This window comes from Symsagittifera roscoffensis, chromosome 1, assembly GCF_963678635.1.
Source record: "Symsagittifera roscoffensis chromosome 1, txSymRosc1.1, whole genome shotgun sequence".
In the NCBI taxonomy this organism is placed as follows: Eukaryota; Metazoa; Xenacoelomorpha; order Acoela; family Convolutidae; genus Symsagittifera; species Symsagittifera roscoffensis.
In genome coordinates this window covers 41,032,890-41,051,318 of record NC_087062.1, presented here as the reverse complement: position 1 = coordinate 41,051,318, position 18,429 = coordinate 41,032,890, and the positions used below count along the sequence as shown (strand labels likewise).

General features: G+C 33.9%; 1 protein-coding gene across 1 annotated transcript in view; it reads left to right on the top strand.

The window, feature by feature from the left end:
- The first annotated feature begins 13,597 nt into the window (after positions 1 to 13,597).
- Positions 13,598 to 18,429, top strand: part of LOC134857287 (kinesin-like protein KIF13B) — a 49,345-nt gene continuing 44,513 nt past the window's right edge. Inside the window, exons 1-2 of the mRNA XM_063873676.1 lie at positions 13,598 to 13,602; positions 13,871 to 14,108. Of these exons, the coding sequence (XP_063729746.1) occupies positions 13,598 to 13,602; positions 13,871 to 14,108 (243 nt within the window). The remainder of the gene's footprint in view (positions 13,603 to 13,870; positions 14,109 to 18,429) is intronic.

The following is an 18,429-nucleotide window of genomic DNA, read 5'->3' as shown; positions in this document are numbered from 1 at the left end:
GTCAACGTCTAATGTCAAGGATTCAACTTTGAACAACTGCTTCAGCACTATGTTTGCCCTTTCCAATTTATTAGCTTCCAATAGCTCTTGAATGGATTCCATAATCTTTCGAAACACTTCAGCGGTTTTTCCATAACTTTTTTCATCCTTTTTTTCTAATCTCTTTGAACTTGTCTGCTGCTGAGAATTGTATGATTCAATATTTTCTTCTGCTTCATCATCACCATCACCACTGAAATTAGTAAGCGCAGATAAATTTCTTTTTCGAAGATTTGGTACTACATTACTAGGGGTTAAGGGAATAGGAGATGTTGGGTTTAATGGTGGTGGAGAGTCACGGCTGATATTTCGTTCTCGAAATCGTTGTATGTAATTGAGTTGAGATGATTTGTCGTTAATTAATGGATTATGAAGGATTTGAGATTGTGGTGCAGTTTTTTCATCTGGAGCATATGTTTTTCGAGGAATGAGGATGAATTCTTCAGCATACATGCTTAAGGTTCTAGTTTTTCAGGTAAATGTAACACGATTCTCCGATTGATTTAACCAGTGAAATATTGTTTGCCAGAACTTTTCGTTTTTCTCGGATACTAAACTTAGGGTCAACAATTTTTCCAAATGGTATTTTCTTACTCTCGATGAAACTCTTGTTAGCTTGAACATGTCCCAGAAAAACATTTACAAAACAATCGCAAAGAAATCTAATAAAATTTGAATCAGCTCCTGTCAAAATTGATCTACAATGGCGACTATTGAGCATTTGCTTCAATATACATAATTCTTTCTCTTTCATTTTCAAGAGATGTGATAACTGCTTTTGAGGATGGTAAATAGAAAATGGTTGGTGATGGTGGAACTATGTTTGACGAATAACGAAGACATTCTGAAGTTTTGGGATCCAAGTCTATCAACAGATGACCGAAATCTTCTTTCGTTGCCAACTGATACGCATGACGGAGGAATTTTGCATTATTCAACTGTCTGCCTAAATAATCAATTTGTTGAATGTCTCGAGGTGATTTGAACAAAATTAAATGAGTTGTATTCAAATCTATTGTACGTGATTGCTTACTTTGCTGAAATAAATTGTGCTTGACATAAATAACATGAACATTTTTATGTCGGCCTGCTGTAGCTAATTTAACAAAATCTTTTTCATTAAAAATTTCTTCACAGGTATCATCAAAGACAATCATACAATCCCGTAAGTTATTAACAATTTCAAAGCTGGATAATTTTATAAATTCAATATCAAATTTGTTGTGAGAAACAAAGGAACGGTATTTGGGTTGATCGTGAAGATAAAAATAAAATATCTTGTTATACGATGGATAGAATGTACCTTTGAGAAGCATTTGAAAAATTAAATCAGTTTTGCCAGATCCTGAGGGACCTGAAACGGACATAAACAGACGATCTTTTGTTGAAATGATCTTATTCATTATTATAATTTGGGATTGGGTAACATGTAACCAACTGTACTGGATAGTATTGAAAACCAAATGGCAGTCTCATCACAACTAAGGTTGTAAAAAGACAATTTTGAAATAGATAAAGAGAGCAAAATGAAAATGAAACAGACTTGCGTGAAAAAGACAACTTCTGCAGACGGAAGAGAAACAGAATTACAAAATTTCCAAGATCTGTTTTCGTGAGATAAAGACTTTTCGGCAACACCAATGTCAACAAAGTCGCAATCATTGTTCTCGACAGTGGTGGTTTCTTCAATTTCCATGTTTACTGGAAGACTTTTTTTGCTTATTTGTATCAAGGTTGATAGTTACAACTGCATACCAATCGCCTTTTTTTCTCTCTGATCTATTGCCGTTTGGTTTGTATTTTATTATATATCTTGCTATGTTTTTGTCTGTCAGAAGTATCCGAACAATTTTTTCTACGTTTCCGGTACTGATTTCGTCTAATAACTCTTTTGGTAAATTCTCACCTGTTAAACTCACATTTTGTGTGTTTTCTTTTGGCAAAAATATTTTTTTGAAATTTTGAATTTTCAAACACGACATGTTAGCAACTAGTAATCTCACAAGATCAAAAGAAAATGAAAACAATCAATAATTATATTTATTATGATTCACAAAACTTGGCATATATATGTGATTCGTCATTTCGGTTCAACAGGCAAATCAACTCCTCGTTCAATGAAGAAAAACTCATACTTTGTGAATTTGTCATGTTTACAATTAGATTTGAACTTTACAACAAAATGAGCAGCAACTCTGATAGTGGCTTGAACTAAATGTATTTCCTCAACGTTATCAGTTTTGACTAATTCTTTCAGTTCAGCTGGAAGCTGATGGTCATGCAAATGGATTTGTCTTCTCTCTCCCAGCTGAGGTTGCAGCCCTTCCAGGTTGAGATTGAACAACGGAATTGACTGGCGAAATTCCTGGAGTCTGGACATTGTACAGGTGAAAGTAGTCAAGAACTGTAAAAAATTTCCGTAAATTATCAATTTCGATATCGTTCAGTGTAATTTGTTCGAATTTTTGTAGGAGAGGTTTTCCTCGACAATCTAATATGCCTGTCCGAGTAAGAGTAACTTTAATTCTTGGTGTTAAACTGTTTTCAGGACTCTGATTAGTCATTGAAGCGTAAACCACCAAATTTGGAGATAAGGTTGTTTGCATCATTGGACAGTTCATTTTGTAACCAATCGAAAAAAACTTTGGATTTTCTACGGGTACAATGCTTTAATAATTGATGCGAGGGAAGTAAATGAGAATGTCGTTTGCAAATATGTTTTTCTTGACCCATTAACTGTTCAATCTTTGGGCAGCCAATATCTTCCAAATTGGTCACGGGTAATTTCAAGTATTCAGCTAATAAAACAGATTTTTGTGTACCTTTAGCAAAAAAATGGGAATTTGGGTTCCTCAAACGAATGCTGTCAAAAATTTGATCCAAGTATGGGTAAGGGTATTCACCTTCGTCCCAACGAAGCCCGTGTAGAAATTTAGATACCCAATTGTACGCTTTTTTCTCTTCTTTTGGTAAATTGTTGAATTGAACTGGTGGCAGAAAATGAATTGTATCAATTGTATTAGCAGAGCAAACGGAAAGTTCCTTTATGATCAAAGGTTTCTTGCCACATTTAAATCCTTCAATATCTAAAATAATGAGATGGTTGAAAAACACTTTTTTAGTTTTCTTTCTTTGGGTAAACATGACTTTCACTCAACATTCCAACAAACGAAATAACTTTGGTCTGAATGTTTTAAGAAATAAGCAAAACGCAATACCTGTCACGTGACCCAGGTAACAGTTTTTTATTGGACAAGGCAAAACATATGTGTACCCAGGACCGGTATGATTTTTTTCTTGCAAATATCCTGCTGCGTCATGCAAAATAGCATGTATTCTAAGAAATTTGAAATGTTTCAAGTGTTTGTCGAGCGACGAATTGTCTATTCCAATTAAACCACCATATGGTCTGTTTTTCAAAACAAAATCCAAATTAATATCAGCATCTAAATACAAACAAGTGGCTAAAAAATACTGAAATCTGACTGATTTGTCTGGATATTGTGATTTTAAGTCTATAAAAATTTCATGAATGAGTTTTAAATCGAAAGTTGAAATCATGTTTACTGAACTCAATATAATGAAAAAGGAATAATGAAAAGTATCAATTAAAACTTAACTTTCTCTTCAACAATAAATTTCACAAACAAAACATCAGTATCTACATCAAGTTTTCCATATCCACTTGTCAAAATATCCATTATTTTACAAAATGCGGCAGAATGGGGTCCATTAATTAAACTTTCAAATCTTTTCAAAGTTTCTGTATTCATCTCATCTGTTTGAACATGTCTGCTTTCTGTATGTTTCTTTGAAACTGAATTCGAAACTCTTACGGATTTGTTTGACGTCGACGATGCAGCATGCGTAACTGTATTATCAATTCGTTTCTGTCCCCCAACGGCCGGAGATTTCTTGCAAACGTTTTGATTTGGTGAAGTTTGTTTGTTAGATGATGTTGTAGAAAGCAATAAATTGGGTAAACGTTTTTTGATTGCAGTGAAATCTAACAAATCGAGATTGGCTGCAACAGGTTGTGCTGAATAAGTGAGAGCTAGTTTAAGCTTGTCAAATAACTCACCGTGTCCTTTGACATCTTTAGCAGGAGAAACTAAGTATTTGAAGCAAGTGAAAATACAAGGAACACTGAAACATTTTTGGGAAGGAAAAAATTGGTTTAATTGTTCCTCTGAATCTACTTGAATCAATATATGGTAATGAGTTTTTTTTTCATTCTCGACTGAAAAAGGGCAATATTCAGATTTGAAGTGGCTTCCAAAAGCATAACTTTTAAAAGTAGATAAATTAGGAATTTTTTCAGTGATAACAAATTTGAAATTTGGTTGAAATTTTTTGAAATAATCAGGTAACACAACTTCGAACATAGCTTCTGCCATTTTGTAAAGGAAAATTAATTCGAGTCGTGCTTGAAATCGTTTGTGTTTGAGGAAAGTTGAGATTTCCTGGCTCGTTTACAGTTAGACTGTGGTTTGTCTTTGTTTTCAACAGTATCAGAAATTTCACTTGTTTGCGCTCGGATTGACTTTCCCGACTTTAGTAATTTTGAAAATTCTTCACTGCTTAAGGAAAGTCTTTGTACACATTCAAATTCAGCGCCTTCAGTTGCTTTTTTGAAAACTTTCAGGAATACATAAGTTCCAGTTTGGTCATATGTTTTCAATGTAGCACGCACTAATCTTTTACTGTTTTCCGAAATATCGAAATAGCAATCGCCAAAATCTTTATCTGCATTTGCTGTGGTGCTTGTTTTTGTTTTATTCATTGTAACGAGTGAGAATTCAAAGTAACTTGATTCAAAACTGAATAGAAAGAAATGAATGGTTTCGATTGATTGTATATGTCTACAAAAGAAAGCGTTGTATCTATTCTAATTTATCTACACATGTAGTTTATATCGCAAAGATATTGGATTGCAATTTAGTTCAAATGGATAAGTATTTTGTGCATGTACAACTGATAAGAATTTTAATGGGTGTTAAAGGTCACAATGTTTAAACGTTGTTTTTGATACAAGCTATTTGTTTGAATGCAATTTAGATAAACATAGAATACCACGCAAGGTAAAATAAATATTTTACACACCCTCCCGTATTAAACTGATCAAAAACTACATAGGAGGTCTTGAAATTTCTAATTTTAGAAGAACCAATCCCTATTTTAATCTCTTGAGGCGTTTTCACAATTCATTTCAGTTTCATTTCTCTCCGCGTTACGTTTGTCCTTTTCTTCCAACTTTTCTTCAAAAATGCCTTGTTATATTATTGCCGGATATTCCAATCACGAAAGAACCATTTTTTATGAAACCGTTCACGGTAATTTTGTAGCAATAATTAACGAAGAAAAAAGTTTCAATTCTGATGAGTGGACTTGTACTCATCACGTTATGATTCCCAAAAATTTTTTACATTTATTCAGTAAACTTTCCTTAAAAAACTCAAAGAAGGACGAAGAACTGAATATAAAGTATTTGAGTTACCTTACAAATTCCGGTAAATATACGGATCCTGACAAGCCTCTTGCTCTTCAGGTTGATATTTCAACTTTATCAAAACCAGTAAAAAAAATTTTGTATAAATACGATTGTGATGTTACTCCGATGTGTGAAAACCAGTTAGAATACTTTGAAGAAATTGAATTTTTTGATCGTTTATGGGGAATGGAACAGATTGAATCACCATTATTAGTTACCCCGAAAGCTGATCCTTCTCCTACAGTGTCACCATGGCTTGATGAACCAGATTCTTCAACTCCAACGCGCACCCCCGAAGCGACAGTGAGTAATCATATGGAAAATTTGACTCCTTCTCTATGCCTTGCACCAAAGAAAAAACGGAAGCTAACAACACTAGAGAAAGCGCAGGAGTATTTGGACCTTATATAACTTTGAAACTGAGGTTGAGTTTTATTGATTTTTGTTTGTTTTTATTGTGTATAATAAATTAACTTTAAAATTGAGTTTGAGTTTATATCTTGTGTTTGTTCATTATTTATCACACGATTGTGTTCTGATTAAAAATTTAGTATAAAAGCCTTTAAAATTTGAAGTTAAAAAAATCAGTTTTTTTTCAATTAATTGACTATTTTTTTTCCAATTAAAAACAAAAAAGTCCGTAAAATTTTCATTTTTTCCACAAATAGGAGTTAACATATTAACATTGATGTTCTTATTTACATGATTGATCTTGAGAAAAATTGAAAAGCATCCATATTTATGCTAATTTTTTTGAAAACAAGATAAAAAAATATCAATTTCGTTTTTTGAAAAAAAAAAAAAGATAATTAACGTCAAAAAACTGTAAAAAAATAATTTTGGTTGTAAACCTTTATTGTCATTTGTTTATTCATTTAATTATCATACAAATTGAGTATAATAAGAAATAGTATAAAAGATGTTGAAAACCAACTTTTTGTTAAAAATAAATATTTTTTTAATGTTTTCTAGTTAAAAATTTGATTTTTTAATTACAAAAAGGAAAAAAAAATGCAATAATTTTTTATTTTTCTTCAAATTGGATTTACCATATGATCATTGATACTGTTGTCTCCAAAAATGATCTTTTTAAAAAAATACAAGCATTCATCATCATGTTAAATATTTGAGAAAAATAATAAAAATCAAATTTTTTAATTGATGACTCATCGTTTTTTCATTTTTCCGAAAAAATGCGATTTTCAACCAGAAGACGCCTTTTTTTATTATGAGCAAGTAGTGTTGTTATGAAAGTGCAATGAGGGGCACAACTAATGAGATTGTGGGAGTAGATGTTTTTTCAATAGTCTTCGAGAAAAACGCTAATCCCCTTAATCCCCCCTAAAACAACAAACTCATTTTTCTTTACAGAAAAGTATTTTTTCTGACTTTTTTTTCATATCGAAAGACAATTGAGACAAATTCATGATGACATGGACCGTGCAACCGCTCCGTGATTGACATCATTGGTAACAATGCGCCTGGAAAGTTAAAAAACTGACAGTTTTTCAGTTTCTGTTTTACTTATTCATCATTTCAACTGTTTTTGATTCAAATTTTGACATTTTTATAGAGTATTCTGTCCCCATGACAATTGGGATATTTAGGATTTATCATGTGTTGTGACATGCTCAACTTTTATTCGCAATTTCGAAAATTTTCTCAACTTATAACTTGAATTGATAAAATAAAAAACTAAAACTTTTATCACTTGGCTCTAAAATCATTTTGGATAAAAATTTAGCTCAAACTTGATTTGCTTCGATTAACTTTTATCATTTGTAGTAATGATAACAATTCAAACAGAAATTAATCTGTTTCGCCCAATCGAATTTGAGTTTGACAGTTATGGCGGGAAATTCAAATGTAATTCAAATTTCGGCGGGAAAAGAGTTCAAATTCAAAGTTAAGCGGGAAAAGCTATTCAAATTCAAACCGAGAAGGGGAAAAAGGAATCGAAGCGCAGTAATTTAAACTTTTTGGCGTTTGGTTGGGATTCATTCCCTTTCCTGCTTCGCTTTAAAACAGTTCCAGAGCGAAATGGGTTTCAAGTGTAACTATTGTCCCAAAGTTTTTACAATAAAAACTAATAGATCTCGTCATGAACGAAACTTTCACGCTGTTGAAAAAGAATTACCCATTTTTACTTGCTACCATTGTAATTTTAACACTTTACTGCTATCAAAATTACAGCAGCATATTGAATCAGATCATCAAAAATTTAACAATTTATGTCGGTATTGTCGGCTTGGTTTTTGTGAACTTAAAGATTTCAAGGATCACATGCAATCAGAGCATGGGTTACCTGTTTTGGATCAACAACTAACATCACTCAGCAACCCCTCTAGCTCAATCACACAAGCAAGCGATATTGATAACTTTCCAGCTTCAATTGAAGTTCATGAATCAGCCATGAAAAATACGTTAATGACTTTTATTATTCCCAACCAAAATATTGAACATGATCTTATCGAATTTATGACCTTGAAAAAAAATGAGATTCAAAGTTTGATATTAGATAGAACCTGTAATGGACCCTGCAAAGTACAATTTTCGGCTAAACTTACTTTAATCAAGCATGCTACTGTTGTTTCGGACCAAAGCGTGCAACAACCTGAAGACGAACGCATTGAAATTTTCGCTAATTCTATGATGACTCCCCTTTATGCAAACGGTTTGTCTGATGAATTATTTCTCGAAATGCTCGGAAAAATGGAAGCTGTGTTCCAGAATTTTTCAGCCCATGGTAGCGGCTGGGTTCTGCAGCGTGTAAATGAGCTTTACATTAAAATCGGAAAAATGTTACCAATCAGAGGCTCTTCGTTTATACCTCTCCCTGCAAAAATAGCAAATTCGCAACAATTAATTAATATTCGTAATCACAACGACCACAATTGCTTTTTGTTATGCTACACTGCCGCCTATCATCTTAGATATAAGCCTGATCTAATAGTCGGTAGGTTAGTTGATCCTAAACTTGAAGAGACAGATCCACACACCTATACAAAGCCTGGAACGCATCAGGCTTCTGATGATTTCGTTATGCCTATGAGCTTGAACACGATTCCTCAATTCGAGCGACTTAATAACGTTCAAGTAAACGTGTTTCAATATCAAAAAGGAGATCTCATTCCAATGATTGTCTCAAAGTTTGAAAGTTCAGATAATTTTATTATGGATCTGCTTTTGTTATATGAACCCGGAATGCACCACTTTGTTTTGATAAAAGACCTGCTCCGATTTGTTTGTGAAGTTCGAAAGCAAAAATTCCGAAGTTTCCTGCAGTTGTGTCGTAACTGTTTTCAAATTCATTACAATGAAATTGATCATAAAACGCATGAGCGATTATGTAAAGATCATGAACCAGCTGTAGTGATAATGCCAACAGCTGAAAATGGCTGCCACAAGTATAAATTTAAAAACTTTCAAGCTCTCTGGTATGCACCTATTGTTGTTTATTTTGATTTCGAATCGTTCCTGAATCCCGTTACAACATGTATGAACAACCCACAAATTTCCTCATCTCGCGTTCTAGAAAAACATGAACCCTCCGGGTATTCAATGGTTGCTATTGATCATGAGTCCTCACAACCATTTTTCTTTAGTCTTGACAGCTCTGAAAATTGTTTAGAAAACTTTATCAAAGAGTTACATCTATTAGCCCGAGACGTTTACATCTATAAACGGAAAGTACCACATTATTTGGGAGATCGCAGCCAACTGCGTAAAGAAGAAACTTTAACCTGTTGGATTTGTCAAGAAAACTTCAGTGAAAGCGAAGAAAAGTGCCTGGATCACTGTCACTCTTCGGGAAAATTTCTAGGATGGACCCACGACAAATGTAATTTAGCGCGAAGAAACATAAATTACATTCCAGTCGTGGGACACAATTTGCAGAATTATGACATGCATCATATATGTCTAGCGTTGAACGAATGTGACTCGCGTAGTACAATACAAGTCATTCCATCCACCGATGAGAAATATATTTCACTAATTATCGGAGTAGTGGTTAAAACCATTACACGAAAAGATCAAACAACACAAAACATTTATGAGTATCTTCGTTTTATAGATTCTTTCAAGTTTCTAAACTCATCACTACAAAAGTTAGTTGACAACTTGCCTGACAACAAATTTACAATTCTGGAAAACCACTTTCAAAACGTAAGCCAAACTTGTAGAACTCTCATACGTAGAAAAGGATTCTATCCTTATAATTACATGACCGACCGTAAAAAGTTTGACGAAAAAGAGTTACCGCCTCTCGAAAAGTGGGTGAATAGTTTAGACGGAGATAAAATTGCTATTAGTGCTGATAACTTGGTTGAAGCAAAAGAAGTTTTTAATCAATTCAATTGTCAGAACCTGCGCGACTATCATGACTTATATTTGTCATGTGACACATTGCTCCTAGCCTGTGTCTTTGAGGAATTCCGCTCTATCAGCTATGAAACATACAGCCTTGATTGTGCTCATCATTTCACCGCTTCCAATTTAGCTGGTGACGCTTTCAAGCGGGTATGTAAAGCTGATGTTGAATTGCTAACGGATCGAGATCATTTAGACATGGTTGAAAAAATGATGCGAGGTGGTACTGCATCAATCTTTGAAAAACGACAGTTCACTGCAAACAACAGGCAAATGAACGAAACATTTAATTCGAGCGAAGATACTACCTATGGCTTCATGGTTGATGCCAACAACTTATACGGTGGAGTAATGCAAACTCACAAACTGCCTGCACGTCATTTCGAGACAATCGGAGTTAGAAATGAAAGAAATAATCAAGAAAACGAAGATGAGAATTCCATGTCAATAGAAGAAATTTTAGCAACCCCTGACGATTCAGACTACGGTTATATTGTTGAAATTGATTTAAAATACCCTGAATTGTTGCATGAAAGTCACCGTGACTATCCACTGGCACCCACTAAGGAAGTTGTTCAAAAAGATTGGTTGAGCAGATACCAAACAAATATCTCAGAACAAATGAAAAACAATGAAAACTGTGGACCCACAATAGGTAAAGTGAAAAAACTTTTACAAACTCTACATGATAAAACTCATTATATAATTCATTATAAACTCCTGAAACTCTACGTGAAGCTTGGTCTTATCGTTACAAAACTGTATCGCATCGTAAAGTTCAAACAAGAATTGTGGCTCGAACCGTACATAACTCTAAATACAAACAAACGAAAAGCGGCAAAAAACAAGTTTGAAGAAGCCCTGTACAAACTATTGATCAATTCAATTTATGGAAAAATGTGTGAGTCAAAAAGAAAGAGAATGAAAATCAAGATTTTACGAGATGCTGAAGAAACAATGCGAAATATAAGTAAGTTTGAATTTGAAACCTACAAAATTTTTGGCGAAGACATGGTTGCATTGACATTAGCACCAACGAAAATCAGATGGGATGTACCCACAATTGTAGGAGCGTGTATACTAGAGCTAGCAAAGTTTGAGATGTACAAATTTCACTACGAGGTTATGAAGCCCAACTTCAACTGTCACCTCTTGTACTCAGACACTGACAGCCTAATGTACGAAATAAAAACGGAAAAAAACTCGAATTTTTATGAGAAACTGTACGAGAAACGTGAAATTTTGGACAACTTTGACTTCTCCAATTATCCATCGGACCACTTCCTCTACAATGCAGAAAACAAACTTACAGTTTTAAAGTTTAAAGACGAATTCCCGGGTGATATAATTACAGAATTCGTTGCATTGAAGCCAAAGCTTTATTCAATACTATCGCAAAGTAAGTACATTTCCTTCAATAATACCGGCTCAAAATTGTTCAAACAGCGCTTTTTATTTTCAAAAATTAAAAAATTTCGAAAAATTTTTTTGAAAAATTTTGAAAGAAAAAAAATGTCAAAAATTTTTGTTGGAAAAAAAATTAAAAAAAAATTCGTCAAAAAAAATTTGGTTAAAAAAAAAATGTTAAAAAAAACGTTTTGTAAAAAAAAAATTTTTGTCATCAAAAAAAAAATTTGGAAAAAAAAATTTTAGAAAAAAATTTTGGAAAAAAAAAATTTTTATGAAAAAAAAATTTTGTCATCAAAAAAAAAATTTGGAAAAAAAAAATTGAAAAAAAAATTTTTTGAAAAAAATTTTTGAAAAAAAAATTTTGAAAAAAAAAATTTTGAAAAAAAAAATTTTATGAAAAAAATTTTTTGTGAAAAAATTTTTTACTGAGTGAAATTTTTGAGATGACTTAGGTTTTTTGGTGCTTCTGTGGGTGGGGGTAAGGGGGGAGGTATAGGTTAAATGGTTATCACCTTTTTTTTAAATGAGAGGGGGGGTGTGGATCTTCTGAAAAGGATGCGTTCATACTTTTTTTCTTCAATTTCAAGTATTAGTTTACAAAACATTTAGATATATAATGATTAGTGAGCATCATTTTTTTAATAGATACACGGAAGCACTCAGCAAAAGGAATCACTAAGGTGACTCAACGGTTGCTAACTCATGAAAAATACATCAAAACTCTCGCGTCTGGAAACCTTGTACGAGCCGAAAATACTCGCATCATCTCCGAGAGGCATATTCTGAACACTGTTCGAGCAAACAAAATCGCATTATCAGCCTATGATGATAAGCGATACATCCTCAGCGATGGTATCTCTACATTGCCATACGGTCACTATAGAACAGTAAATGCTTCTATCTTTCCCGATAGCAATCAGGATGATGATGATGATGATAGCGAAAGGAACGTGAGTGAGACTAATAGCACCAGTCACCACAAAGATCAAGATTTAGACGATTGGCTGAAATTTTTCGAGGAAGAAGATGAGATAGTCGACTGGGATCACGAGAGCTCGAACCAAGAAGAAATCTTTACGCAGGATACGAATTATGTGTCAGAAGATAGCTTTCTTGTGTTAGATACTCAACCGAGCCGTTCGTTGAGAGACCTGTTGAATAGTATCACCAGCTATGAAGCTCCAGATCCAGGTAGAGTTCGTGTCACAGAAATTGTTGAGAGTGATATCGAAAGCGATGATTTGGTTGATCCAAATGCAGTTACTTCTTCTTCGTCGTCGGATGATGAATGGTACCTCGACCGCGAAGCAGTTGAAGATTCAGCACCGCAATCAAAAAGACGTAAAACAAACAAAAAACTCTAATGTTGTGTGTTTGATTCAAGTTGAATACAAAATTTAATGTTGTAAATTAGTGTACTGTATTATACTTACTTTCCACGTTTGTTCACTGTTAGGTAATGGCGGACTACTTTAAATCCACTTTTGGTTTTGTGTTACTATTTTATCTGGAGTGGTTTTGAGAGTTTTCATTTTGGAATTGACCCCAAACTGCTTTTGGTGCGTTTAACCGACACTTACTTCAGAAGATTGTGTGTATAATTCAACCATTTCAGTTCATATCTCTTTTCACCAAGACCAAAGCGTTTGTAGAAACATTGAAAGAACCAATTCGCAAAGACCTTCAACAGCAAAACACAATGAAAAGTTTTAGTTCAATTGGAATACAACATAGCTTGCCGAGCTATAGGTGGTGGAAAGAAATAATATATCGCCAGTACGATTTTGTTTTAACCAACACAACTTTCACATAGGGATCATTAGGTATAAATATTTTACATAGGGATCATTAGGGATAAATATTTTACATAGGGATCATTAGGGATAAATATTTTACATAGGGATCATTAGGGATAAAAATTATACATTGGGATCATTAGGTATAAATATTTTACATGGGGATCATTAGGTATAAATATTTTACATAGGGATCATTAGGTATAAATATTTTACATAGGGATCATTAGGTATAAATATTTACATAGGGATCATTAGGAATCTATACCCAATGATCCCTGTAGGGATCACCCCCCCGATCCCAGTGTCGTATATCTATACTACTCCCCGAAGCTTTAGGAATTACTTTATTAACTAGCAATCAGTGACAATAATAAAATCATTTTTATTTATTTCCTTTATAGTAAAAAATAACAATTATTCAAGCATTTATTTCTACTTTATAGTAGAAATTACATAATTTTCACATCTGGGCGAACGCCATTTCATAATGGGGTAAATTCAATTAATTTTAATAAACCGAATTTCGGAAATTTTGTTGGAATTTTTTTTTGACTAATTCCAAAAATTTGTTTTCCATGGGGCTGATACAAATCAATTCTATTCAAATTTTTATAGCACGGACCAGACATGATGTCTCAAATAAATTGTCCATAAACCTTATTGATTTTTCTTCCACTAATTTTAAAATTGCCACTAGCACTAAATAATGTTTCTTATTTTCAGTTTTTCCCTAATAGAGTTCATGTTCATTTTTCAACAGTTATAATACTTTGCAGAGTTCTGAGGAGGTGGAGACTAAGGAGTCGCTGGCACATCTGGCTGCCTCATCCATTGAGAAAGAGGGCTACGAGGGGCTGGAGAAGTACACCCAGAGTCTCTCTTCAGTGGAGAGTCTGTTGACCTTTGACCGGCTGAAGCAAGAAGTGGCCATTCTGGATGCGATGAAGAGAAAGGGAGTCAGCCTGGCACAGCAAGCCCAGGAGCTGCCAGTGTTTTTGGTGAGATTTAACATATTAATCATGAAACGAAAAGTTGTATTTTTGTGTCCTTTTTATTAGTTGATGTAAGACAAGATGATGCATTTTTGAAATAGCGCTTTTTGTTCCGACTTTTGAAAAATTTCGGAATATATATGCTTTTTGTTGCCTTGTTTCTTTTTACGGAATCCTGCAGAGAAAAAATTAGAACGGGCTTTTTGTGGTCCGTTTTATTTAATTATTCAAGAAATTCATGTATTGGAGATCCGTCATTAAATCGCTGGAGAGCTGAGAATTAGTAATCAGCTTTATAGGCTACCCTTTTACTCAGAGACCGTTGTTCATCATGCTGAAACATACTACATATACCAACGCCAATATCGAGACAGACTTAATATATTGATTATTAATTGTTCCAGGCGATTGAATTTTGTCGCAGATGGAACTGCAATCCTTACCTTGATGTAGACGAAGCTACTTTAAGTATTTGCCATCGAGGCTAGCATCAAACTTTATCTCTACCCATCTTTTTTTAATAAATTGATAGTTTTTCTGTAGTGAAAATGAATACTTTTCTTTCCTTCAGATTTTTTCTTTCCCATGAATATTTTTAAAGTGCATTATAATTTTATTTTGAAGTACCCAAATACGTTAGTGCTACTAATAAATTGTGTTCGTCATTTTTGATAAAAATTTACCTTGTTACCAAGAAGATTTCAACCTGAAACATTGCTTGCTGGCAGATTGACGTGTCAATTTTACATTGAATTTGCTTCTAAATGATTTTATGTGGAATTTGATTCTTAATTAGATGCTGAATGAGGTGCCTGAGCACTAATGCATCGAAAGTTTTCCTCAGATACTGAAATCAGATGCGCATTTTAAATGTTTTGAGAGGTGACTGATTCGCAAAAAAAAGATATATTTGTTCATTTTTTGTAATTTATCGAGCTCTCTCTGTTGTGATTTATCGAGCTCTCTTAGTACTCTTTTGTTTAAAAAGCGACCCGCAGATCATATTTCGGCTGGAAGTCGATGTCGATATTTAGTATTCTCAATACATCAGTATTCCTGGATCAGCCTGGATTAATAATTGTTCCTTCAAAAAAATTCTTTCATTGAGGAAAATTTTCCTTAGTTAACAAAAAAAAATTTTTTTTCTTCAGTTTCCTGTTTTTGGTTCGACCATGTGAAAAAAGAGGAAGAATTTGCTTTCGGATGTGTTTTAGTTTTTTCACACAAACTTAGAGACCACAAATAGTCATCGGAATAGGTTGAGTGATATGTCATACTAAATTTTTAATTTAGTTGTGATTGGAACGAAATTCAAAATTTTGAAAATTTTCTTGTGTTGAGAAAAACGGTTTGAAGTTTTTGGTTTTTGGTCTAATTTCGAGCAAACAAGGTGAGCAAGCAGGCTGATTTTTTATTTCAACCAAAAAATTTACCCTAATTAATTATTGGAATCGGTCGAGTGATATTTTTAAAGCCCTTTAAATCCTGATTCGAACAACATTAAAAAGATTTGGAAAAAATGTCCGTGTCCAGAATAATTGGCATGAAACTTTAGAGTTTCAACTTAATTTCGGGCGATTAAAGCAAACGGACAAGATAATATAGAAGAATAAGCAATAAAACTTTAGTAAAGTTTGTATTTTTTTGAAATGTTTAGCGCATTTCTAGGAATAAAAAATATTTAGGAATAAGAAAACAAAAATCAAAACAATTTCTTCAAAAAACTTTTTTTTAAAAGTTTTAAATGTTTGTTGATTTTTTCAAAGTCATTTATTGGCAAAAACCGTTGACCGACTTGCGTATTTTACTGCGGTTGCCCAATATAGCTAAATTTTAGATTTTCTTCAGATCCTTGCAACACACCCTGCACAAAAGCAAAACTAATTTGATACAAAAACGTGTAAGAACCTTTTTGTGTAATTTTTCTGCGCTGCTTCCACGGCATCGGGCCTATCCTTGTTTTCTTTTACTTATATACAGAGGATATAATGAATAAAATAATATAAAAAAGCATTCGGTAACCAGGACTAAATTTTCATTCAAAAAATAGATGGTTGCTTCCTTTTCCACGCATTAAATGGAAAAGGAAAACGGAAAATTTTTGAACATGTCTGTTGTAACCTTGAAAAAAATTTTGAATTCAAACCATGGTTCAAAGTGATTCCAAATCAAAAGTTACTCGACTCGATTAAATGTGAATATATGAAAATTCAGTTTTGCCAGACTAAACACATCCTATGCCACGGTTACTTCCCCTTTTTCCCTAAGTGATCAAATAAACAAGACAGACTGTCTGTTAACATTTTTTGTTCCGTCTTTTAACGGAAATAGCGAAAATTTAAGATCAAGTAATTTTTTTTCACTCAAACCAGTTTCCACGATCGGAATAACAGTATTCAAAGAAAGGTTTCATATTTCAATGAAATGATGATTTTTTTGAGCTCAAATGATAGAAAATACATAAAAAAGTTCCGGTAAGAAATGGCGTGGGATTACCTTTCCATGCTTTCCGAAAGCACTGAAAAGGCCCGTTTTGACGGCGCGCTTTTCCCCTTCAACATTAGTAAATAGTGGCGCCAAAAGCGCCTTTAGAAAAGTTATAGGGTCCGTCATCAAAACAAAAAGACGAACGAATTTTTCATTGCTTTGCCGCGATGAGCTTTGATTTTTCACAAATGAGCTCGGGTTTACAGTAATTCAAAAAATTTAATGCCAAATCAATTTTACTACAAACAAATTTGAACAAAAAAATGAGCGATCGCTGTTTTTGCTAATGAAGAAAGCCATTTTTATTCAGAATTTAATTTTTTTACAGCATTGAAAGCAATTATTATAAAAAAATTTAGTGTAGGGAAAAACCATGATATCGATTTAATACTCAAATTAAATTGTCGTAACCCTCTATGCTCGTATCAACTCTAAGCCTTGAACGTTTCAAGATCCGTAAAAAATTTGTACAGAATGAAATTTGAAATTTTTGTTTCCACTTTTGAAAAGAGTTAGGAAAATATGCTCGGGTAGTTTTTTTTTTTACAAAACTCTGGTCCTTCGAGGAATCGATCTCTTGTTTACACGCGTGACGAATTATACCGCTCTACAAAAACGTTCCAAATTGAATTGAGGCATCAAATTGTAACACTTAATTTTTAATATTATCAGCCTAAAATTTATAGTTTTGCTAAACTTTGTTTTATCAAAAATTATTCGAGGCCAATTAAAGGTCAGTCCCAGTATTCAGAGCTTTGCCCTGATACAAGCATAAGTTTGGTTTGTTCAGAGCTTCGCCCGGATACAAGCAAATTCAGAGCTTCGTCTTGATACGAGCATAAGTTTGGATATAAATTTGGTTTTATTATAAGGAATTCTTATAACCAATAAGATTACCTCAATACTATTTGAAAAGGTTACGCTTTCATCATCATAGACAAAAGCTTAAATACGCGCACAAACTAATCCAGAGCAGTGCTAAAAAAATTGCCCGTAGTATAAGTAGTGCGTGGACACATTCCTGTGACTAGAGCGCAGTGACCCCCCCTTTTTCGTCTCCCCTCGGATTGTACGCTATACCAGACATAAATAGCTTCTGCCCCGTTTGCCCTCGCTGATGCCCGGCGACGTAGTTCCATTTGGTAGAGTTCAGTTCACTTCGGTACTCGTATATATGCACCCCGAGTAGTTCGGCCAAAATGTGCATATTCGATTCGATAATACCCCGACCGAGTAACGTCTGTTTGGGGTCGTGATAAGGGTAATAAAAAGAACTCAGGCGCCCAGACTGCTTTTTCTGTTGCTCCTTGAGCTCCCTCTGAAAGCCCCAGGACCTTACTCGGTTCCCAGTTAGAAGGTAATGAAAACAATCAATGAAGCAACAGGACCTCCCAAGCGCGCACTCCATCGAAGCGGTTTCGTGAGAAATCGAGTCAATAGTTTTGTAGTCATTGAGGGACACAGGTTTCCGCCCAAGCGATAAGCCCAGCGTTCGACAAATACATGCTCTGTACTCTATACTTAAATGAGGCATCGGGCCGTCGGATAAGAGAACCATTCGCTGTATTGAGCATCCCTCGCAACTTGCGCACACAAAGAGGGCAGCTTCCCGTAATTTATCGTTGTGATACTTGCAATCAGCGGAACGTTCCAACTCCAGATAACCCTCTTGATGATTTAAGTCGTCTTGATGAATACTGAGTAGGATAATCGTACTACCATTTAGAATAATTTTCCCATCCCGGTACAAGTTTTGCAATCTAAAGGAATAGAGGGAAGCTTTACGTCGGAATGTTCCCTTCTCTAACCTACTTAAGTTAGAAGGGATAACCTCCGTACC